This window comes from Haliaeetus leucocephalus, unplaced genomic scaffold, assembly GCF_000737465.1.
Source record: "Haliaeetus leucocephalus isolate CR32 unplaced genomic scaffold, Haliaeetus_leucocephalus-4.0 Scaffold351, whole genome shotgun sequence".
Classification (NCBI taxonomy): Eukaryota; Metazoa; Chordata; class Aves; order Accipitriformes; family Accipitridae; genus Haliaeetus; species Haliaeetus leucocephalus.
Genome location: NW_010972787.1, coordinates 7018783 through 7035835, shown reverse-complemented (window position 1 = coordinate 7035835; position 17053 = coordinate 7018783). Strand labels below are relative to the sequence as shown.

Genomic DNA, 17053 nt, shown 5'->3' with positions numbered 1-17053 from the left:
AGGCATTTTGCTGAGATGAAGGGAGGAAGGCAAGGAGGGAGGAAGGAAGGCAAGAAGGCAGGAGGGAAAGAAGTAGAAGAGATTGCATCACATTAACTGAACTTTTTCACAGGAAGCTCTTTTATACATGAACACTCTTATGGAAGAGCTAAGATACTCTGCATGAGACACATGGAAGTTCTTACTGTCTTGTTGGGAAGAAAAAAAATCTCTGTAGAAATAAGCACTTGGAAAAAAGTCTCCATCTACAGCAATCAAAACCCACTTTCCTCATACTAGTGAGAGGCAAGAAAGCAGAGATGTTGGAAAGAAATACTGAAGAAACAGTAGGGATTTTATGTACATATTTTGAAACATAAAATAATTCAAGAGTATTAGGATATGATATATAGTCAAGTGCATTAGATGCAGTAGATGTTTATTACCAAATGATCCACTGGGCAGATTTGGTAATACAGGGACAGAACATAAGGACAAAAGGGATGCTCTGCTGGGTCAGATCAACAGTCCATCCAGCCCAGTACCATCTCTGATAGCAACAGCAGGCCAAGCTGCTATTTTAAGACAGCAAGTGAGGCCAGTCACTTTCTGAGATCTAGCCTCCTACTTCGCAGACATCCACACTGTTCTGCTGGGGATGTCAGGGGGTACATTCCCACCTATTTTGTTTAGCATCTGCTTATAGACCCACTGTTCACATATTTGCCTACTCACTTTTTGAGTCTGCTGGTACAACCTCCAGAAGCTGCTATGGCAATAAATTCCCAAAGTTCATGACCCACTGTGTAAAAAGGCCTGAACTGTTTGCTCCAGGTTTCTTTTACGCTCCATGGAGAGAAATGGGAAATTCTAGACTGCAATTTATCTTACCTTAATGTAGATGTGTAAAATTGATCAGAATTATCATGCCTTGAAAGTCTCTCCACTGAGCACACACAGAGCATAATCTAACTAGCTCAGATGTAAGTGTGTACAATGCAAACATGTAAAGTGAGATGACCCACACCCTTTAAGTCTTTAATTGGTCCTTTCCAATTTAAAGTATATAGTTTAGCACAGTTTAATTAAATATACTTAATAGATATATATAAAGTAAGAGAAGTTGATTGCTAGCCTGAGAGTGCTGCCTCCGTAATCCCTCCTTTCAGGGATGACTCTGTGCTGCAGGAGAAAAACGGGAGTGAAAGTAGAGTCCTTCCACAAGGCCGATCTACTGTAGACCAAGAGGTAGTCCTGCTAATTGTGAATCTCCCTAAGTTCCTGCATGACGATGACTAATCAACTGCTATGTTTTCATTGTGGACCCAACAAAGGATTTCACATAAAAGCATGAAACATTCTGAGCACGGCACTGGAAATGCTTTGTTAAATGATACAAAATTCCAGAAGATGGTGATGAGTCATATTACTGTGTAAAAAGAATTCTGACTTCAGATAATTTTCATAGAAATACAAAAAATACCTTACTAAAAAAGTCACTACCATCTTTATGATCCTGTGTCTACTATCTGCCAGGGATTAGGAAAACTGGATTATAAAATTAGGAAGACCCTCAAGGGCATCAGGTTCAAACCCCTCCTGCTATAGGCATATATATGACACAGTCCTATTTATAAACCTGATCCAGATTCACTTTAACATTGGCTAGGTATTTTATTCATATTACTCTCTCTGGAAGACTACTGCAGAATCACACTTCACAAATGGTTTCCTTTTTTTCCCTGATTTTCAGGTTAAATTTATTTATGTTCAGTCTAAACAGTTTGGTTCTTGTATCAAAACTTTCCCTGGACTTAGTTATTTTCCTTCACTTGTTTCTACCATTGATCTATTTATAGACAGCAACTATAGCCTCTCCCCGTGTTCTTGCTCAGGTAAATAAACCATGTTCTAGTAAGGTAATTCCTCATCTCTGCTGGAAACATCACCTGATACAGACTAGAAACAAATGTGTCTTTGTCACAGCTGGATTATATTGGCATCTGATGGTCATGCTGTGATCAGCCAGTTCTCATCTTATGGAAAAAAATTTTTGAGTCTTTCTGTTCATCTGTTTATTATCCTGATTATTCTCTGTACTGGCGCTGTTTCCTCAAGTTTAGCTCATGCTCTAGTTAGTGCAATCCTAGACTGTGCCAAAGCCTGGGAGTTAAAATAAGTTAAAAAGTTCAGCTAGGAACTGCCCTTGAACCTGATGCTTCTACTTTCAGTGCAACTTACTGTGGTATTTGCTTTAGCATTTCCTAGCTACTGCTGACAATTCCCTTCCTCCTGAACTGAAACAGTAATTCTCCATGTGCCACCATTTAAAATGTCATACTGAAAATACAGACTGATTTGATTTATCATATTTTCTTTTTCTAGATAATCAGTTATCACAGAAAGCTATCAGATGGGTCTGGCTTGACACTGATACTGTAAATTCATAGTGTTTTGTGTCCATTGCAACTGTAGTTATTTACATTCATCTAACCCTCATGCTCATTAACCTTTCCTGTCTATGAATCCCAGTGCTAAATGTGATCACCTTTCTTGACAGATCAGACAAAAAGCATTAATTGGTTTTGGAAGTACATTTTGTTTAATCCTATCTTCTTCCCCATTACCTGATGGCTGTATGTCTTTCTTTATGCTACTTTTCCTTAGGTGACTGAAGGATGATACCTTGTGATTTGTTTTAAAATAATGAGGTTTTTTATTTTTAAGACTTAGTGCACATTTTAAATCTTCTGCTTATCGTAACCAGTAAATACCTATTGTATTACTTAAATTGAAATGAGATTCAGTAACTTCCTTTGAGAGAATAATGGGGCCTTAAAGGAAAGAGACATCTTTTGTTTCCAGACAGAGGGAGACTGTGACAACTAGTATATGGTTTGCATTTGCATATCAGTTCCAACTAGGAGGAAAAAGACTATGTTGATTTTAAAGTTTTTAACTTTTTTTGATATTTTAAACTACAGTTTCCAAAGACTGCTCTCTTTACATTTTTGGAACAGGCATGAAATGCTTTCAGCATACTTCAACAGTCACGGTGGGTCAGCGGCACCTGACTGGCAAAAGGGAGTGAAGAGCCACAGGATGCCCATGAGATCTTACCTGGGAAACCATGGTTATTTGCTTGTTCCAGCTTTACAGGACCAAGCAGGTGCTGCTGACCACCCTTGCAGGGTCAGAAGACTCAGCTCGGTGCTCAGGAAAACCAGCAGGAGATACAGGATTTCCCCACAGATAGCGGAAGATATCACATGCCTGAAATAGGTGAGACTGAGGCAAAATTTGCATCTGATCCAGACCATATCTCTGGACATACTCAAGAGTCCACCACTTGGGAAGTCACAGGAACACAAAGTACCTCACTAGCCCTTCAGTACTCCCCTCCTCTGTCATCTACCCCACTTCTCCCCAGCCTCATTAGACTAAGTGTAAAAGTCTGTCTACAAAAAGTCTGGGTTTGAGTTTGTCACCACAGGTTTTGTCTATACCCCACAGACAGAAATGGGACAGTTTTCTTTTTTTTTGGTCATAGGATGAGAGACACCATGCTCACTTCTCTCCATTACCTGTGAATGGCAAGCTCAAATGTAGATGTCTCTGCTGAACATGTCTAAAATCTTCACCCAGCCATCACCAGCCCTGATACAGCACTGCCGTATGACTCCTGAGCTCCTGGCACACCACTTCAAATTATGCAGCTCTATGCCGAAGGCTTGCAGGCAGCCAAGGACAGCTTAGTCCATGTCTTCACTCGCTAGTTGTGGTGCAGAGCCAAAGTACACACAGCTACATGCCTGGTCAGCCCAGTGGACAGCTGGCTCAGAGCTGGAGAACAAGTCCTCACTGCTCTTCCCTCTGTGATCACAGGGAATGCTGCCAAACCACTTTAAGAGAAATATCTTTACACTAAACCACATTTTATAATGGTTATTGAAAAGCCAACTATTGAAAGGCCAACCAGATGCCAAACTGTGTCTCAGAGCTGATGCAAACACTGCCTGGAAAACAGCACAATGACGCTGCTAAACTGTGGGGCACAAGCAATTTTTCCATGCCACAGCCTCACTCAAACTAGCAAAATGCCCTGTTGCTGACAGCTGTAACACAGGGTGGACATGAACCCCAGGTAGTTTAACACTGTTTTTTCAGCTGTTGGATAAATGTAATTTGCTATTCATAATCTTTGCAGGTTGAAGACTGTCCCAGTTGTACCCAGTGCCAATACCAAAGAATTTTTTTCATGCTATACACAAAGGAGAATGTGGGGACTCTGCAGGCTCTAATCCCCATCCAACTCTCCTATTAGCACCATGAAGTGGAGCTTGAGAGCTGATGGTCAACTGACACTGAAACAGACCATTTCGGTATTGGCCATGTCCACCCTTGATCAGGCATACTGGTTTTCCTTGCATGCTCTCCTGTGTCCCCAATCTGGAGAAGACAAGCTGATAAAATAATTACTTGCATATCTTACAGACTAGTCTTCAGTTAACCCATCCATTTCACAGTCAGCAAAACAAAGTAAATTTTTTCAGCTAGAAAAGGCATTTATCTGTATCCAAACTACCACATTATGCTACAGTTCCAATAATCTACATTGTTTTTCAGCATTTACATCAGCAGTGTCATTCCACCAGTGCAGAACTGCAGTGGTTTCATTGGACACACTCCAGAATGACACCTACTGCCTATCTGTCTTCTGGACATACTCCAGCCTTTAAAGATTTTAAGACACAAAACTGAGGCTCTGGGCTGGTGCTTCCCAAACCTATGCATAGTAATTGTACAGAACAATAGTGAATTATTCAGTGGTGGGGTCGATAATTAATCTTACCAGAAACATAATGTGGGAACTGAGAAAGTAGTATTTTCTTACACTTGTAGAGGAATAGCAGACTGTAAGAATCACAGCAATAGGTCAGGCAGTCCAACCCAACTCATTATCATTGAAGCAGTTCCAGAATAAGGTGCTTCAGAGAAAAATCTTCAGCTGCTTGCACCAGCCACTCAAAAATCTGGAATTGCTCAATTACACAACCAGTGATGTAACAAAAAAGCTGAGTCTGCCTGGCAGCTTTTTGGGCAGTTGTCACTGCTACTGTACTATCTTATGTCCAATGTCAATGTCTGTGTCACAGGAAGCCTCACTCTCTGACAGTTAACTGTTTATTTTGGGAAATTACTCTAGGGATTTGACATACCGATTGACTCCCTTGTCTCTGTATACCTCCCAGTATAATTTTTCCCCTAGATGCTTAAATAGCTCAGTTGGGCATTTCTGTGTGGTCTTGGGTCTACAAAATGCTAGGGCCCCACAAGTCTGTTTCCAGACCCTCCAGGTCCTTTCCCACAGTGGGAACATGCTGCTCCAATGTATGTCTGACCCTTTCCAATTCCTCTCTCTCTTTGTAGTTCACTCTTCCATACTCACTTCATTCCTAAAAAATATTCCCCAGAAGCACTCCCACAAAATGAAGAGTCCCACAGCAATAAATGGAAAGGAGAGAAATGAATCATCAAGTTTAGTTGCCTGCAATAGTATAGCAAGGTTTTAGCCCCAAATGCTACACAATAATATCCACTATATGCCCCTTCTTTCCCATGTTTGTGGCATTATGAGCCACAAAACAAATCTCAAGATCTTTAACACAAGAAAAAACACCAAATGCTCCAAACATTACAACAAGCCACAGGAATAAAACAGGAAAGAGCAAAGATATCGTCACAATCCTAAACCCTTGCAACAGAAGGTAAATTATTTAGGTAAAATGCCTTAATGATCCTGGGAACCTGGCCACCTTCCATGGCACAGAGAGAGGGGAAAAAAGAGGCCCAACAAGAAACATCACTGTTCCTTGACAATATAAATTCCTTCCTGACCACCAGTCCAGAGCCCCCAAAACCATGTCCGGCAGGCCAGCATCAGTATCTCATCCACAACCACGCTCACCCCCTCTGGTTTCTACAGACCTATTCCAAATTACCAGTTACACAGGAAACATTCCTCTCCAGAAGAGTCCAACTTGGTTCAAGTGGGCTCTGAGTGGTGTAGTTTAGGGTTCTCACCTTTCATGGCTTAGCATTCCAACGCTGTTTCTATAACCATTTCACCACCAACCAATTTTGAAGTGGTCTCCATTTCATTCATCTAAGATGGGCTATGGAAAAACACTGTTTCTGAGCTGCCCTGTGTTACAGTTTGCTGGTTCCAATATCCAGACTCAGAATGACTGTGCCAATTTGATGCTGCTTTTATTAGAATTTTTCCCCCTTTTAAGCAACTGCCTCCTTCAGGTACCACTCTTCTTTTTACCAGAAATAAGAAAGAGGAGCAGGATAAATGACTGAATAATTACAGTTTCACACAAAAGTGGCACAAGCAGCCCAGCTACAAACAGGAGACACAGAGTAGCCGCTACAGTGCAAGAATTTTGCCCTGACAGCTCTAAGACTGTTTTATTTCTTTCATCAAAGAATAAAAGGCATCAATCTGCAGCTTCAAGAAGTCAGTCATATTGCAGCAGGTTATACAGCAATTTCACAAGGGTAAACTGACCCAGTTTGAAGCAGTGGGCATTCATCCAATGAAAGAATACAGAAGGCAGTGTGTGAAATGACTTGACTGACTCACTATATCAAAATGAAATTTTTCAGTATCACATCAAAATGGAAAACCAAGAATTTCCATGGCAAAATAAAAATAAAATGATTGATTTTATTCCCCAAGCTTTCAACTTTTTCTGGGAAACTGAAGTCTCTCTCTCAAATATTTTATTTCAATGATTCAGCGAATTCCAGTTTCACAGGTTTTAGATGTTTCTGACTTGCTCTAATTACACTACATTACTTTGTGAAAACAGGAGGTATTAGGAATATGAGAAAAAGCTAGTTGATATGACAGAGGGGTAGTAATCACAGCTGACTATGAAGAAGAAAGAGAGGGATTTTTTAATACTACCAAGCATATTAAAATGGAAAACTGCAGCTGAATCATATTCCCGCAGCTCTATCCCTTGCCCTGCGTGGTATACCCCAATATTCTCTTCTCATTTAAAACAAGAGGCATATTCATGGCTGAGAAGGGAATTAGGATGATAAACTGAGTTGAAGAGCTCCTGCAGTGCATTTCCAAGGTCTTACACTTCACACGGCAGAGGTGCTACTTGAATATGGGAATGCACATTTTCTTCAAGTTAAGAGGAATACATCTGTTCAACTTGCTGATTTACTTAACTGCTTGAAAGTGACAGGATTCTAAAAAAAGCTCAGGAAAATTCAATTCTCACTTATTTTCCTTAAGCTCCTTTGAGAAACCCAGACTTAATGTAGCATCTCTCATTTCTTTTACAAGTTGCTCACTGTGTCCCCCACTCCCAGTGCTGGTGGCAATGGGGGGACAGCAAGTAGACACCATAAGCCAAGGCAGACTCTTTGAATTAGGCTCCATCACTGTGAAGCATGGTTTGTGCTTTCGATAAAATCACCAGTCAGCTTCCTCAAAAAAATTCATATGATTTTTATAAATAAAAATTAACCAGAGAACAACTCATCTTTGGGGGACTCTAGGCCACCTCATTTCACATTAATTTTCAATGCTGAATATACACACAAAAATGCAGTATCATCTCATAAACCCAGCTCCTGCATTCCCACTCCTGTCACCCCCACATCTCACCAGCTCTTCACGCATTGTCCATTTTCCTAATACTCCTCTTTCCTATCACTCCGTGTTTTGTTACAACTCTTTCTGGCCTGGCTTTTGCCTCCTGATGGAGTACATAACTGGTGATGGCCATTCTGTTGGCCCTTCTCTCTGCAAACACCACTTGTACGCAAGTTAACATGGTACTATGACAGGAAAAGAAATGAAGAATGAAATAAGTGTATTACAAAAAGCATGTCATCACTGTGCAGTCAGGAGCCAGTTGAACTTTCATTTCAAACCTGAGGTCAGAATTATTGAACTGATTTTGAAGCACAATATTATTACTTACAAAATACAAACCAAAAAACAATCACTCAGCCTGACAGTGCAATATATTCCCAACCTGCTTTCTCAAAAGAAAAGAAATGCTGCCTAATTCTACCATTTCCATATATATTTGAGTTAAGGAACCATAATTAGAATCATTAATCAATAACTATGTTCAACAATTCCATGCCTGCAGCAAAAATGACATTATTTCTTAAAATGCCTAAAGTTAAATAAACAAATTGAGTAAACTTTGCCCTCAGCTCTGAAAAACAACAGAGCCAGTGGAGCTACTACATATTCAAAAGAGTAAGAAAAAAGCTGACTTAGAAAAGGCATTGGAAAATCACAGTGAACTCTTACCAGAATGTGTGACCAACAGCTACAACTCTGTTGCCCCTCCCTACCCAACCACTTGATGTCTTTTCCAGAAGCAGGATCAAAACAAACAGATGCTACAATCTTCCTAACTGTAAAGCAAATAGCTTGTAAAATATAATCCCAGTGGTGCCAACATTTTCTAGCCTTTAGTAAGGGCATTAAACTGATTAACCTACGAAAGGATTCCGGGGTTGACTTTTGGACTCACAAAATAACAAGGCATTTCCATACTATAATCTCTCCTGGCCAATTTGAAACCATTCAGCTGTCTTTAGAAGTGTGCTAAACTGACTAAAACAGAAGTCAAAGCTCAACTGTTAACATGAGACCTAAAGTGCAAGCAACAAAATTATGATGTGCAGACCAAAGTGACAGTCCACTGGAAATGTATGTGGCTGCCTGTCGCTCACCCTCTTGCTGAAGAGCATGTCGTGGGGTGTCTCAGAGCGCTCCCCAGCCTTTCAGCCTCCCAGGCTGGTGGGATCCGGAGACATCCAAAAGACCCTGTGCTTCCCATCATGCAGAAGTGACAGAGCCTGGGCCACGCATTGGCACTGACACCACCCGTGGTCCCAGTCCCTTGGCTCCTACACCAGCTTTTGTAAACAGCATCTGTAAAGATTTCAGTAACTGGAAGAATTTAGAATATGGGGTTTTTTTCCAGAATCGGAACAAAGCTAAACTTTAAACTTTTGTTTTCTCTGTAATGCAGAATGCTATCTCTTCTCAGACTAAACATACATAAAAATGAAGCAATGTGCTTCAATATGGCTAAATCCAGAGATTCTTAAATTGCTTTGCCTTAGTCCAATGTGCATCTAAATAGACCCTCCCTGCCAAATCTCCAGGGAGACATCCCACAAACTTAACAGGCCAGCCTTCTTATGAGTGTTTTGTGCTCTCAGAGCAGAGTTGAAGCTGCCACAGCAAGCCAGAAGCTGCCGTCACTGATATCCTAAACAGCTTACTGTTAATACAGATTATATTTCATTTCTTCCATTGAACTACACTCTCAGAGTTTAAATCATGCCATATATCATTCTGTTATGAATTTGCAAGCAAAGAGGAAGAATACACGTTTACAAGTACTGTGTCCTCCACTGCCACCAAATGCATCAAGTGTGTCTTTTCTCAAACTGCTCTAGCTGTCTTAAAAGAAGACTTTTGTTCCTACCATTAACACTGAAAGGCCATTCCAGAAGCTCTTTCTGCCAAGGGCTATCCATGACTTCCAAGAGTCAGCCTCATTGTATTGATACTGAACATTTATCCTTTTGTGTGTGTGTGTGTGCATATGGTCCTTTAACTCTAAATTTTCTTCCTGTCATTGATATTTATGTCCAGAAGTATTTACAGAACGCATTAGTGTGAATCTAATTCCTTCCCTTCCTTGGTATCATTTGTCTCCTACTCATCCCATTTTACCGAAGGCTCCAGTCCCTTGCTGTGGCCAATATCTCTTTCTCCTCTTGTGCTTGCTTAGTTAGTTAATCTTCCTTCTTAACAACTCACCTTCTCTTTCTGCTGGCACATTTTCTCTCAAGTGAAGTAATTCAGTTCTTCCTCCAGAAGCCAGTCTCTTCTTTCATGTTTTATTCATGGTCATATTCCATGGGTCACCTTCTCCCTCAGAGATCTGTCCAGTCTTCATTTCAGTAATTTCCTAAACATCCCAAGATGTTGCCTACAACTTTATTCTTCTGTTCCATTCTTCTGATTTAATCTAAAAATCAGCATTCCCAGTTCTACCTGTGACACTCTTCTATATGCTTTGGCAGGCAAATACCCAAGCATGAGTAGTTTTTATTTAGTACTTAAAACAGGTTAACACACATCCTGTAATTTCTACAACCTGTCATCATTGTATATGGAGGTCACCTTCCCTACTTCTTCAGAAGCACTTCTTCATCATTTCCTCTTCTTTATTTTCACCATCATGGAAAGGAAGAAGAAAATCTCCTTGTACACATTTCTTTACTTACAAGTCCGTGCAAGCAGGCTCTTTTGATTACTGGCTTCTTGGCTTTTTTAAAACTGCCAAGATCAGCCTTGCACCTTCAGGTTAAGTTCAGCATTTTAACTGTTTTCATCAGCAACAACCAAACACACAAATCACACACTCAGTTGCAAGGATTAGCAAACAGCCCTCAAACTCTGCCAACCACTAACAGAAAACCACAAGACTCTACAAACTGGAGCTAAGCAAACTACGCAGCATCTACATGCACATAACTGTCTGTTCTTTCCTGTTTCTCCCAATGTAAGAAGGATATGCATCACAGTCACCAAAAAGAATTAAAATGAAACATCTCCAAATGCCCACATCCTGCACTGCTCTCTATTCCCTGTCCTAATGGTCACTGCTTGCCAACAGTACCACCAGCTGTACAGACATATTCACTGCTTCTGTCTAGTCGAAGAAATACTGAAAGATAGGGGAAAAAAAAGTTTTGTTCCCCAGAGTAGACTGGGAAGGAGATGCTGTTACTCAAAGAAAGAGTTAATAAATGTGAGGAATGAAGCTAAGGTAATTGCCCGAGAAAGTGCCAGAGTCTGATTTAATTTCTACCAAAGAAAGAGACATCAGAATTTGACCTTCTAGAAGGTGGGCATGTGATGAGTGAAGCAACTTTCTCTTTCGTCACAGAGCATTTCTTCCTCACAGAAGACGACACTTTCAACAGAAAGGACTGCCTCTGCACTTTCAACCTGCTGACAGTTGCAGAATAGAGGTTTCCACTTGACCTACCATGGGAAAAGCTCTAAGAGCTCCTTGCTTTTGGTCAAAAGGGAAAGGCATGCACTAAAAAATGGTGAACTATCTTAAATTAAAATACATGTTTCACTCTGCAAAAATTGAAGCTAGGCTTTATTTTCCAGGTCCCAACAATCCTTATGTACAGGTAGGAATTATGCCCATCAACTACCTTAAGTACTGGAAACCTTCCATAGAAACAAGGTGAAATGGAAACTGGAAAAGTCTGACATACAAAGGAATGTACAGTAATACGAGTCCTTCCACACACTTCACTTCGGATCCCCCAAAACTACAACAAACACAGGATCTCTTCTGCTTGAGGAAAGAGGTTGAAGGGGAGAACCAAGAATATCTCATACTTTATGAGGTTTTATTAATGCAAAATGAAAGAGTATCAAGGAGCAGACAGCTTTACACTCATGTACCCAGTGAGACTTTATGAGATGTGAATTTTATGTTGCCTGTCTAAATGCCCTTATCTGTATCAAAATGCTGTTAATCAGTAGTCATTATCTTTCTGGCATGGAGCAGAGCCCTGCCCAACATGTTAAACAAAAACTTTGATCTTGCATTAAAAGCAAGCTATTTAAAAAGGAAGCATACTAGATTACCTTGAATAGGAACCAGAGATATCACCTCGGTACCTCCAGCAACAGCTACTGCAACAATTAAAAATCAGGCACGTGGCACTTAAAATGAGCTATGAAAACACAGGTTTGGGGCTGCCTGTAGAATTAAACAGAGTTTTGCAGCTACAAAAACCACAATTACTAAGCACTAAAATCCTCATAGTAACAGGGACCCTCAGAAATCCTCATCCTCGTAATGAACAGCAAAAGAGTTGAGGTGGGACTTAACATACCTACGGGCTCGACCTGCTGCTCTTCCACACAGAGAACACACAAATTCTGCTTCCATCCCACTGCAGTCACCAGCGTAGTCTTTCCAAGTCCCTCCTGTTGTGTTTTAGTGAGATTTCTTAAATCTCTAAAAAGCTTTTCAATGTATAAAACCCCTACACTTGAGGGAGGCCCACTCTTGCTTTTCCATGGTAACACCTTATTCTCCACATAGTTCTGATACTTCTGTAATTAAAAATCAAAGTACTCTGTAAAGATAACAAACCACTTTTCTGTTACAGCGGAATATTTGAAAACAAAATTCCTTTTGTAAATGTGTATGCCATCAGGTAGAAATGGCAAGGGGAAGGTTACATACTCTATCTTTAGAGCTAATTTTAATAAAATGAGCATCCTTGAAACCCAAACTCCTCAGTTTATCACATTTTAAAATGGAACTCTTTATTTTTTTTTTCTTTTGACGATTAAAGCTTGAGAAAGGTACACTATAGCTTTTAACATAATTTGTGAACATAGTATAACTATGTGTAGCTACCGGCACAGAAAACTGCAGCATCAGATCTGAATTTGCTGTATGGTTTGACTGTACTTCTTTGTCATCTCTGACATTTGAAAGATACCCGATTCAAATGATTAGTGATTACAATAATCACTACTGCAATAAATTCTTTACAAATATATACTACCCAGCTGATACTCAAAACCAGAAACAGAACCAATTTCTTCTTTGTTCTTTGAATTAAGTCTTAAGAAAGCAAGAATAGGAAAAAAAATTAAAATACTATTACTTAGAATTATTCCTTCTTTTTTCTAAACATTCTGTATGTCTTCACAACTACAATGAGCTGTGTTACTTTCAGGAAAATCCAAAGTCACTCCATCTGCACTGAGTGAAAGCTTGAAGGCTGTCTGAATTTTGAAAGAAACAATACGCACCAAGAAAAGATCATTCCCCTGTGCGGCAATTACTGACATTTTATTAGGTTTAGCACTGAAGGTCAACAAAAGAGTACTTACCTTTTGTTTTGGAAAGAGTTTTGGAATAGAAATCAGTCTGTTGCTACGTGACTGGTTTCCAGGCAGCAATTCCCCTCACTTCTTCGGGAAACAACGTGTTCTTCTGTTTCTGCAAATGCTGTTTATATTGAGTAAATCCAAGTATGCTCAACTCAGACAATATACTGTGAACCAGTAATGAAAAAATGCATTTGCAAAAACCAGAACATAATAGAGTGACCTCTCTCAACTCCTACCTGGAGAAAGAGACGCATCATATACATGACAGTTGCTGGCATTACATTTTCTGGCTGATGACTCGAGAGAATGCCAACTTTTATGAACTATACTTGATCCATTCAATTTATTTTGTGAATAAACATGTACAACTTCTTCCATTTCTTACAGTGTTTGAAGGGCTTAGACATATCAAAAGCGACAAGTGTCAGTGGAAATGCTATAAAATGGTGAAGTTTTCACCGAATACTGATCAACATCCCTCAATAACAAACCAAGGATGCATCCACAAAATGTTTTTTCATACAAGTTTTTTTACACTATTTTTATTTGCTTTTTTTTATAAAAAGCGTCTCTTACTTTGTCCACTTAGCATCTGTTATGACCCACTTGTGAAAGTTCAGAAAAATGAAAGGTAATTAAAAAATTCAGTACAACAGGATGAAATCCATTCAAGCTAAATTTAAATATTGATATTTAGATCAAACTTCATTGCCCGGTTTTCACCAGCCCCGACTTGAACAACCTGAATTGAATCAAACTAGTATTTGATCATTTATTCAGATAATAAGTAACTCAAAAAGACAGAGCCCAAAATCCACATTCATATCTGTTGAATTTTGAAGGAAATGGTTTTGTCTTTTAATGTAATTAGCATCCAGTAAAATAAATTAGTAGACATCAACTTTCACTAGCTATTAAGCTTTCCACTTGTGAGGGTCTTCGGTTTGAATAAATGCAGAAAGAAGATGCTTAAAACTGCATATTGTAAATAAGGAAAAAAAGTCAGAAAACATGCATATTAAGAGTTAGCCTGCTCATTTGCTAAGAACCAAATGTTTATGACAACACAATTTATCTTTTAAGAAACAAACATGTTCTGCAAGCTCAGTTTCCCTGGAAAGAAGAGACAAGAATGCCACAGAGAAGGATTAGGAAGAAACCTGGGACCAGACCTTTTGGGTAATGTAAGACATAAGCAGCAAAAGGCTAGGCAGCTGAGAGGGTTTTTTTTTGTGTGGGATGATACAACCACATCTTTTCTGATGGAGCTATGAGGACTGTATCCCCAAGCAGCACTGTCTGGTGCTGCACACATCCTCCAGGTTATGTGATGAAGCAGTACAACTGTACCACCTTCTGATCCAAGTCAAGGCTGTGTTTTTTGAGAGCAACTGACCAAACTCACCTACAAAATTACATGCAACCCACAGACACGCATTAAAGAACATTACTCAAGTTGCAAAGTCAATCACTCAAGAATTTTGTAAGAGAAGAATTTAATTTGCATGTGGAAATGTAATTCACTCCTTACTGTATGTGGTATAACTTAATCTTTTACTACACGATTACATACACTTTCTCTATGGATATCAGGCTGTGTAGTCAAAAAAGCCATACTCTGTAGCTTTCTACTTCATTGTTTGCACAAGCTGAAAGATCCAATATCAATAATCTACAAAGATGTAAGAAGGAAAAGAGGATCTCAGTGTTAAAGCTGTTCACTTCTCTGTCCTGAAGAGTTAGGCTCTATCTCTGCCTCTACTGAAGACTCCTACCTGGAGGGGTCAGGGATGGAAGCTCTTCTGCATGAACTGCACGTCCCTTACTTTCCCTGTAGGTGATCTGAGATTTGGGGATCTGACTTGTAGAAGAACTGGAAGTATAATGCAACTGACCAATATTCTGAAAAGATGACGTACCAGGAAAAGGGCACTAACAATCAGTGGACACTTTGGGTCTTAATTGCATCTGTGTTTCAGTTCCTAATTCATGAAACGTAAAAAAAAAAAGATACCTTGCTGCCTTACACTGTTGTGTAAAGAGAAATGTCCACTAATTGTGAAAACGCTGGATGACAGTCAGTAGGACAAAACTAATCCTGAGGTTCTGATGCTAAAACAAGTACTGGTAGACTTTCCAGGTTTAATTATACTTTTTACATGGTGTAGGCAAGTCTGTGCCTCAGTTTCTCATTTGTTAAATAGAAAAGCACCTTCCTTCTCCATAGGGCTTTTATGAGAACAAGCATATGCTTGAGATTATGAGGGACTCGGACAGATATGATGGTGATGTGGGTTATACTCACTGTGAAACACGGTCAAGTACACCCCAAGGTACTACATGAAGAATTCAAAGGTGTCAGGACCAGGAATTTAATTTGAAATTTTACCCACATTTTCCCCACCTGTATTTTCTCTTGACTTATTTGTAGCACTAAACAATGCAAAAGTAATGCAGGAAAGTGGCAAAAAGTTGAATAAGGCATGCGCTGGATGTTTTCTTGGTGTTCCCGTCTAATACACAATACTCATTAGGATGTAACTCCTGCCGGTAAGTGTACGTTGAGCAGATGGACATCAGCAGAGTTTGTGAATGTGTATTAAGGTGCAACAGATCATGCCTTAATGGCCAGTTAGGCTGAATCCTTTCTCCTGTCACTGGAAGGATTTGTACACACTTTTGCTTAATTCTCCCCGAGAATCCACAATGTTTGCTTCCAGCAAACATTACAATTACACCATACACAGATACGCTGCATAAAAATTATGTAGAGCAAATGACTCGCGCCACTTACTAGACTAGCTGGGGGAGCAGAGGGTCTTTTTTCCCAGTGTTCACAGTCAAAAAACCCCATACTCTGTCAAGAAAATCTCTCAGCATGGCATTTCGGCCACCTCATTAACTCGGTAAGATTTCATTACCAAATGCATGAATTGTCCTTACAGTCACACTAAGCATTTCCACAGCAACCTTAGTAAGGCAGCGCTGGACCGGCACAGCCGAACGCATCCCCTCACCCACCCAGCACGGCACTGGCAAGCGTCGGGGCCAAAACTGAACATTTCTGCAGAATACAGAGGGTGCTTTAACGCGGTGCGTTTCCACTAAGTTGAAATAACCGCGAAGTTCCTGCCTCCCATCTACGAGCCTTGCCGCCTTTAGCCCACAGAATCAGCTGCCCGCGCTCCGGCGGGCACGTCGATCCGGTTTCAGGATCGCCGAGACCGGCGACAGGTCTGCCGACGGGGTGGGCCGAGGGCAGCCTCCGCACCCTTCCCCTCAGCACGACCCCGGGTGGCCTGGGAGCCGCCGGGGTCCCCTTCCCGCTGCCCGCCATTTACCTGGAGCAGGTGGTGGGCCGCCCGGTAGCCGAGGCGCGGGCCTCCCCGCACGCCGGGCGGCAGTCGCCCCGTGCCGTAGCCGTGCCAGGCCACCACGTAGGGGTTGTCCATGGTCAGCCAGTAGCGCACCTGCCCTCCGAAATGCCGAAAGCAGAGCTCGGCGTAGTCGCGGAAGAGCCGGGGCAGGACGGGGCTGGCCCAGCCGCCGAAGGCGTCCTGCAGGCCCTGCGGCAGGTCCCAGTGGTAGAGGGTGACGACGGGCTCGACGCCCAGCTCCCTCAGGCGGCCCAGCAGCCTCCGGTAGTGGGCCAGCCCGGCGGGGTTGACGGGCGCCGTGCCGTTGGGCAGCAGCCGGGCCCAGGCCAGCGAGAAGCGGTAGTGGGAGACCCCCAGGCGCCGCAGCCCCTCGGCGTCGCGGTAGAGGTTGTTGTAGCTGTCGCTGGCCACGTCGCCGCCCGGCGGGCCCGGCGGGACGGACCCCGTCGGCGCGGCGGGGCGGTGGGCGAAGGTGTCCCAGACGGAGGCCCCTTTGCCGCCCTGGCGCCAGCCGCCCTCCGTCTGGTAAGCGGCGCTGCCCGCCCCCCAGAGGAAGCCGTCGGGGAAGGTGTCGTGGAGGAAGAGCTGGTCCTGCGGGTAGGGCAGCCGGGCGAAGCGGGACCAGGTGCCCGCGCCCTGCCCCGGCGCCCCGAGCACCGGCTGCCCCAGCACCAGCAGCACCGGCAGCAGC

At 41.8% G+C, this 17053-nt stretch overlaps 1 protein-coding gene across 1 annotated transcript in view; it reads right to left on the bottom strand.

Annotated features, from left to right (window-relative positions):
- Positions 1 to 17053, bottom strand: part of KL (klotho) — a 49174-nt gene that overhangs the window by 31426 nt on the left and 695 nt on the right. Inside the window, exon 2 of the mRNA XM_010572809.1 lies at positions 16327 to 17052. Coding sequence (XP_010571111.1) covers positions 16327 to 17052 — 726 coding nt within the window. The remainder of the gene's footprint in view (positions 1 to 16326; position 17053) is intronic.